We start from the raw sequence: 8,629 nt of genomic DNA on the forward strand, positions 1-8,629 counted from the left end.
CATGTAAGATACTTTGAATGCATCGAGGTACATTTTTATTACTACTGTAATTTTTTTTTTTTGGAATAAATGATTTCAACAATTGCTAAAATTTGCTGTGACTGATGTAAGTGTATGCGTTATGAAAGTGTGTGTGTGTGTGTGTGTGTGAAGGAGAAGGATGAACAGTGGGCAGGGGAAAGGGTGGGAGGGTACAGATCTATATGTCAGGGTTAACTAACATTAGCAAGCCATTTTGTTGCACCTTTTTGCTCAACTTCATTGATGATGGAGGCAACATTTGTCTTGTTCTGTCTTTTGGGAGGTAAGCACTATTTTTCCCCCAATTTTATTTAGGGTCACACGTTCTTAGAACAATTTAGTGCCATTTTTCTAAGCCTTGTTGCTGGAGTAAAATGACCAGATGCTTCATTTGTAGCGTTAATATTCATCTGTAAACTGGGACATAAAATGTAGTGCGCACTTAGTGTTCAGTGTGTAATTATAAATATAAAAACATGCAAAGAATATCTTCCCTTGCAAGAAAAATACAATGTAAAGAACTTAAACATGTTAAAAATGTGTCCTTTTCAAAATGGATATATAAAAAGAAAAATCTTTGACATTTATATTTCATTATGTTGCATGGAGCTACAGTCTTGAAGCAAATTTCTTTCAAAAGATATTTTTAAGTTTTAATCCATGTACAGTTCAGTGTCTTTATTTCTCAACACAATAAAAACTGAAAATGCGCTACAGCTAATAACAATTGTGTCTAAAACAAAATCCGTTCTTAAACCTACTTGAGTGCAACTTAATTTAAAAAAATGTAAAAAAAAAAAAAAAAAAAAAAAAGGATAATATACCAGATTACAAAAAAAATGTTCTTATTAATTAAATTAATTATGTGCGTCATTCTTAAATAATTAAAAAAAAATTTACAAATAAATTCAGCAATATTCACTGACTTACAAAATAATTAATCACATTGTTATAATTGTTAATGTACACTACAGTAAAACCGAACAGAAGTTCAGTTTTTTCCAACATCAGTTGGTTAGTTTTGTTCTTTTTTTCTCTCTCTCTTTTTTTTATCTTGTTTGCAACAGACACCTGTGAGTGTTTAGCTTCACTGGAGCTCATCTCCTGCTAAAGCCAGTTCAACTTGATCTCTTTATCTCTGTGTGTATTTACAGAATATGATACTAGTCAGGGTCTGAATTACTGCCATTCTGTAAAAGAACAAAAAAAAAATGGTATTTGTGGTTAACTACCTTGATATCAGGAATGGGAAGTCATGTATAGCTGTATACACTCACTGGCCACTTTATTAGGAACATTGCCAATCATGTTGGAGAAGCTTGGTGCACATACACTGGTTACACAGATACAAGTCAAGCACTTCATTTAATGTGACCTCGACCTTGGCATGGTTGTTGATCCCAGACGTGCTGGTTTGAGTATTTGCGGAGATACTGCAGATCTCTTGGGATTTTCACACACAACAGTCTTCATAACAGACCGGTGCCAAAACCAACAACCTCCAGTGACGAGCAGTTCTGCAGATGTTGATGAGAGCGAACAGAGGAGAATAACCAGAGGAAGGTTTGGGTTATCAGAAAGGTTACAATAACACAGACGTTCAGTCACTTGTATAATTGGGGTGAGCAGAAAAGCAAGAGGCTTGAAGCAGCTAACAACAGAAGACCACATTGGATTTCTCTTGTGACATTTAGAAGGCTCAGGCTCACCAAAACTGACACACTGATTATTTAAAACAAACAAAAAATAAACCGGTCCTTTTTAACAATCTTTAACTGTCCTGCTGATATACGATTGGCTGATTGGATTATTAATACACAATACAGTATTTATTTTATTATTTATTTTTAAGTGTTTTATTTATTTATTTATTTATTTTAATCACCAAAAATATGGATAAAATTTTTAAAAATGTCTTGCTTTTTCTATCTTTTTCATAAGCTGCTGCCAATGTTGGGAGTACTTCTAAAATAAAACTGGATGTAGAACTTCCTGGCTTACGGCTCACTGTCTCGAACGATGCCACATTCCGGTGCTGTTACATCTCCCAGTCACCTGTGAATGTTACCTGGCTACGAAATGTCATGGATTCTTTTAACACGAGTGTAATAGTACCTGTAAACGACACAGATCCACGAGTGGAAATTCGCAGTCAGAAGGCGACGGACTCAAAGTCAGATTGTTCGTATCTGACTCTAACCGAAGTTGTTCTGAATGATACAGGCCTGTATCAATGCATTCTAAGGCATCCAGACAACACCAGCATCATTACACCCGGCACCTATTTACAAGTATACGGTGAGTAGAATATATTGTTAAGCTCTATTTCGGTGTGTATTTCTCCTCAGATGGTAGCATTAATATTTTACGATTTGAGCCACTGTGTTTATTTAAAATTCAACAATAGAACATCAACAATAGAAATTTGATGTTATTTTATAGTCAGTGACATAATATAATAAATAATGTTGCTCTGTTTCTGATCTTCTGAACCACATACAAGCCCATAGATGTGTGTGAAAGCTATATTTGATAGGAATATATAGTAGGTGTGTTAACGATTACGTCAGTTTCCTGTTTCCTTGTCAAAAAATATTAAATGATGGCAATAAGAAACAGAAAAATTGTCTTATTTGACAATCTATACACATCATTAATACACATCATATCACTTCTACAGGATTTTTCTTCAATGCGAGACATTTTTTTTATGTCTTCAGGAATTGAATGTGATATTTCTTTAGAAAGTTTCTGAATTGATGATGAAATTGAAGATGCGTCATTGAAATATGTTTTTTTAACCTGGAATAATCATCACATCCTGTTATATATACTGTATAAATATAGAATTCTCAGCACAGTATACGTAAAATTATTATTAATCATTAATATTATTAAGTATTAATGGTCAATACAAATTAAGATGTTTCATTTAAATACAATTAGGGTCAAATTTTATTTGGGAAAATTGAAATTATTTTTTTTATTTTGAATATTTTTTATTTATTTTTTAGAAGACATTATATAAATAGAAGATGTTATTTCTAATAAAAATACAAGTAGAGTTGCAATAATATTTGTCTTTTAGCATAAAAATCCTGAAGGACAGACTTAAATTCTTAAAAGTATGATTTTTTGACAAGGTTTGTGAAGAGATGAGGAAGTTACGAGAAGGAACCATTTGCTGTTTATTACTCTATAATACTGTATATGGAGACAGAACATAATCTGTGTTTCTCATTAGCCCCCATACAGATGAACCTGTCCATCAGTGAGGAGAGTAAGAACAGCATCATCACTATTCAAGGGGTTCTTCTGCTGCTGTTTTTGCTGATTCCTGGCACCTTCATCATCTGCAAGGTCCTTTACACTTTACACTCATATAGATTTAACATGTGGGAAAAAAATTGGTAACACTGGTATTGTAAGGTCCACAATTTAAAAAAAAAAACTTTTATAGTTTGTTGTAAACTGAGATGGTTTGGACATGTACAGAGGAGGGAGATGGTTATAATGGTAGTGGTAGAAGGATGTTGGGGATGGAGCTGGTGAAGAGGAAGGCCAAAGAGGAGATATATGGATGTGTTAAATAAGGACATTAAGGTAATTGGTGCGAGAGTAGAAGGATGCTGAGGTTAGAGTTTGGTGGAAACTCGATGAGTCGCTGTGGCGACCCCTAACAGGAAAAACCAAATATATAAGAAGTTGTTATAATTCGTTTCATTTGTGATAAAGAACAATTACTCAAATATTTCTTACTAGATTATACACTATATTTGGAATATTGATACATTACTCCAGTATTGTTGGGATCATTTGGCTAACATGGCCCGTATCACAAACCCCACTTACTGTTAGATTGGAAATTAGAAATAGTGCAGAATCTTCAATAATAAATATTTAAGATATTTACATTCTTGTACATAAACATTCTGTTTATTTCCAAATATAGATGGAAAGCTAATACCCAGATATTCACTGTAGTCTCAGACTTTTGGAGCTCACTCTATAGCATGATTTATATTATTACAACATTACAAAAATCTAAATACTGTACATGACTGTTAAACCCAAGTCAAATCAAGAAGTTTTTATTATCATTTTAACCATGTATAGCTGACGCAGTACATAGTGAAATGAAAAAAGGTTTCTTCAGGACCTGTGTGTGTGTGTGTGTGTGTGTGTGTGTGTGTGTGTGTTTGGTACAAATTCAAGAAATTGTAGAAATCTATGTTTACTAATTTTCAGCTTTTAATTGTTATGTTCTGTTGGCAGATATTTCTTCTCGAGCTAAAAAAAAAAAAAGGCTTAATTGTATAATAGAATAGAATAACAGAATAAAGTAAATCTTAAGCTTGATATTAGCAAAAGCATTAAATGCTAGCTGAATAATTCCACGTGATAATTTCACATGCCGATTTTTTTTGCAGTTAATTATTGTTTAATTAATTATTGTTAATATATTACATTGAGCAAATACTCAATTTTAATTGATAATTTATTGCTCATTTATGTAGCAAATATTTAAGTCTAAAATCAGATTTTTTCTTTCTTTCTTTCTTTCTTTCTTTCTTTTTTCTTTCTTTCTTTTGCACAGTCAAAGGGCTTAAATGAGCTGGAGAAAAGAAACAACAAAGAGGAAGAAAATATATATGAGGTATGTCATCTCTTTTGCGTTCTGTAATATCCTGTTAGAAAATTCTAAGCTTTTTTCTATTATCAAAAACTATTCAATCATCCTGTTCATTTTATGTGCAAACAAAATGTAAACATTTGAACAATCTGAAATGTGAGCTGCATCCTTCTGAGTACGATGTGCTTGATCAGTAAAGGTTATCGTTTGCCTGACATGACATAACTGGTGTTTGATTTAAACAAAAATAACAGGAATTTACATGTTTTTTTTTTTTTTACCTACAGGGTCTAAACCTAGATGATTGCAATTCCACATATCATCAAATTCAGCGCTCTCTCGTCCAAGGACCGTACCAGGATGTGCTCAATAACGATGAAGACGACATTCAGCTGGAGAAGCCCTAAATGTGTGGCTGTGAAGCGCCAGGATCCATGCCATACAAACACAGTGCAGCTCTATTACTAATGTTTGCCTTGTAGGTATAAACTAGAGGTGTAACTTAATATGACTGTTATTCTGATAGAACAGATAATGCATCCTAAATGAATACAGACATGAAATATGGGTGAAGTATTCACTTTTTCTAGAAAGCTTGCCAGCTTCAAGTATTGAGATTGTGAGGTTTTTGCTTTTAATGTTGAGCTTTAAAGGTCATGTGGAGGGTTGCCAAGTTTGAGCAAAGTTCTCAACCCAATTCAGAAACCACACAAAAAAACCCAAGACTTGCAGTATAAATTGATCAGCTATAACATTCAAACCCAGTGAGATGTAAAGTCAATAACAACCCACACATTATTATTGTTCTGAGCTACTCGATCAGACTGAGATTTTTGGAGTTTGGAGGCAACAACTTTACAAACAAGTTCAATCCACGGCGATCGCAATTAGCATCCTACTGGTCTTAAAGGATCTGCTGCTAACGTCTTGGTGACAGGTAGCACAGCACACCTTTAGAGGTCTTGTGGAGTCCATACTACGAGGGGTCCAAGCTATTTCGGTGGCACGAGGGGACCTACACAATTTTAGGCATGTGGTTTCAAAGTTATGGCTGATTGGTGTATATCTACAATATGCAGATATTATACGCACCTGGCAACCCTGCTCACAAAAAAAACCCCAGCAGGTTCACTTACACGATGATCCTAGTGGGAGATAAACTGTTTCTTTTTAGCTTGACTGCTTTACTGAGTGCTAAAATAAAACCACATTTTGACCATATTTCTGTACAAACAAAAGGAGTATGCTTTTATATATTCATACGCCGCTCCATATAGCTCATTATAATAAAATGGCGCATAAAGGACCCCATTTTGTCTGGCAGTCTTCTTTCTGGAATGTAGCAAACCAAAAATATGACTTAATCTGATTGAATATTATTAGAGAGCTGTTGTTAACTGTAGCCTAAAGCAGTTAGTTGATTTAGGGAAGAAGTTTCTGTTTTGAAGTATCATTAGTTTGCAAACTCGCATTTGCTCACATTACAGTAGGTAAAGATAAAGAAAGATAAAGCTTGTAAGAAAGTTCCACAGGACATCTGGTTTAGATGTTGAATTGAATAAAGTTATGTTCTGCAAATGATATAGAGTGTTTGTACCAAACCAAATATGAATACTAAACAGATACAGTTAACGGCATTGTGTTACAACGCTAGTTAAATGTGTAAAGCAGGAAAAAAAAATCTCTTTTCAAAGGAATTTGGGGTTCAATTCCTGCCTCTGCCCTGCATACATGGATTGGAGGTTTTCTCCAGGAACTCTGGTTTTTTCCTCCAGTACTAAGACGTGTAGTAGGCTGATTCGTATCCCTAAATTGTTTGGTGTGAATGTTTGAGGGTGAGAGTTTGCTTTGCAATGGATTGGCACACCTGTAAATGCATTATGATATGGCCTTAGCTGGAGGGTTTGTGGTTTCATGTTTGCCTCACATATCCAGGGTGGGGATTCTTGCATCTTCCCACTGTGTGTGGAGTTTGCATGTTCTCCTTGTGCTACGGATATTTCTCCAGGTTCCTCCCACAGTACAAAGTCATGCGTTGTAAGCCGGTTACAATTTGTTTGCAGTGTGTGTGTCTGATTGTGGCCTGTGGTAAGTTGGCCTACTGTCTGGGGTGTCTCCTGCTGTGTGCCCCGAGTCCCCTGGGATAGACTCCAGGCACCCTGTGAACCTATGTTAGATAAGTAGTTCAGAAGATGGATGGAAGGATAGATGGAGTCTTTATAGCTTTGGTATAAGGAATAAAAATTCTGGGTAATAATCTCTTAAAGTTTATTACCATGAAATTAATTTACATTTAACATATAGTATTAACTGGACTATGGGATTTTAGTCTATAAAAGGATATTCTAAAAAAGATCTGGGATAAGGATAGGTTGGAATTTATAATTATAAATTACTATGAAGAAAAAAGTTTGCAGTTACTAGCCATAGTAAAATATATAAAGTATCTCACAGACGCCTGTCAGTGCTCAGACCACACATCACACACTGCATCAAATTGGTCTGCATGGCTGTCCTCCCAGAAGGAAGCCTCTTCTAAAGATGATGCACAAGAAAGACTGTCTTTGCTGAAGACAATCAGACGAAGGACATGGATTACTGGAACCATGTCATGTGGTCTGATGAGACCAAGATAAACTTATTGTGGTTCAGATGGTGTCAAGTGTGTGTGGCAGCAACCGGGTGAGAAGTACAAAGACAGGTGCGTCTTGCCTACAGTCAAGCATGGTGGTGGGAGTGTCATGGTCTTGGGCTGCATGAGTGCCTTCGGCACTGGGGAGCTACAGTTCATTGAGGGAACCATGAATGCCAACATGTACTGTGACATACTGAAGCAGAGCGTTATCCCCTCCCTCTGGAGACTGGGCCACAGGGCAGTATTCCAACATAACGACCACAAACACACTTCCAAGATGACCACTGCCTTGATGAAGAAGCTGAGGTTAAAGGTTATGGACTGGCCAAGCATGTCTCCAGACCTAAACCCTATTGAGCATCTGTGGGTCATCCTCAAACGGAAGGTGGAGGAGCGCAAGGTCTCTAACATCCACCAGATCTGTGATGTTGTCAAAGGAGTTTAAGAGGACTCCAATGGCAACCTGTGACGCTCTGGTGAACTCCATGCCCAAGAGAGTTAAAGCAGTGCTGGAAAATATTGGTGGCCACACAAAATATTGACTCTTTGGGCTCAATTTGGACATTTTCACTTAGGGGTGTACTCACTTTTGTGGCCAGCAGATTAGACATTAATGGTTGTGTGTTGAGTTATTTTGAGGGGACAGCAAATTTACACTGTTATGCAAGCTGTACACTCACTACTTTATATTGTATTGACACAGTGTCATTTCTTCAGTGTTGTCACATGAACAGATATAATAAAATATTTACAAATGTGAGGTGTGTGTACTCACTTCTGTGAGATACAGTGTGTGTGTGTGTGTGTGTGTGTGTGTGTGATTATTGTAATAAAGATGATTTTACACAAAAGAAAATCAAAAATGAATTTTTATTATTAAATACAGGTCCTGTTTGGATTTTTTTTCCTTTTCTAAAATTTTTTTCCGTTAAAAATGACTTGTGCAAAGCATACAAGAGCTTTACTATAATATACATTTTTCTTTTTCTATTTTAAATTATTATTAGTGCAGTTAGAAATGATCCCATTCATTACCTGTACACCTGCACGTTCCTGCAGGTATATAATAAGATGAAGTTTCCACTCTCCTTTTTTTAGTTGTTGTACCGAATAGTACCGGTAGGTGGCCCTGTAGAGCGCATTAATAAGCTCAAGAAGAAGACGCACTTTCGCTCACGTTAAGAACAAAATAAGGCAAATATGTCGTTTTTTAAGCACATACGTTTCCATGTGGTCGTCAGGTGTTTCACCGAAATAACTTTACGCGTCTGCAAAGCTACATCCAAACACACACACGCACTGGGAGCCTCAGTTCACCTCAGAGCTCCTTTGTTTACGTC

The 8,629-nt window shown here is 35.8% G+C and overlaps 1 protein-coding gene across 1 annotated transcript; it reads left to right on the forward strand.

Annotated features, from left to right (window-relative positions):
• Positions 1–167: 167 nt before the first annotated feature.
• On the forward strand, positions 168–5,960 carry cd79a (CD79a molecule, immunoglobulin-associated alpha). The gene is made up of 5 exons (XM_060862247.1): positions 168–304; positions 1,963–2,319; positions 3,266–3,381; positions 4,619–4,678; positions 4,942–5,960. The coding sequence occupies exons 1-5, from the start codon at positions 265–267 to the stop codon at positions 5,059–5,061; spliced, it is 693 nt and encodes a 230-aa protein (XP_060718230.1). The 5' UTR covers positions 168–264; the 3' UTR covers positions 5,062–5,960.
• Positions 5,961–8,629: the final 2,669 nt, after the last annotated feature.

This window comes from Tachysurus vachellii, chromosome 25 (genome assembly GCF_030014155.1).
Source record: "Tachysurus vachellii isolate PV-2020 chromosome 25, HZAU_Pvac_v1, whole genome shotgun sequence".
NCBI lineage: Eukaryota > Metazoa > Chordata > Actinopteri > Siluriformes > Bagridae > Tachysurus > Tachysurus vachellii.

Excerpts from the sequence above, each read along its gene's own strand:
- cd79a (XM_060862247.1), top strand. The coding sequence starts at position 265 with ATGATGGAGGCAACATTTGTCTTGTTCTGTCTTTTGGGAG. Across the intron at positions 2,320-3,265 it reads CACCTATTTACAAGTATACG|CCCCCATACAGATGAACCTG; the intron begins GTGAGTAGAATA and ends GTTTCTCATTAG. Across the intron at positions 4,679-4,941 it reads AGGAAGAAAATATATATGAG|GGTCTAAACCTAGATGATTG; the intron begins GTATGTCATCTC and ends TTTTACCTACAG.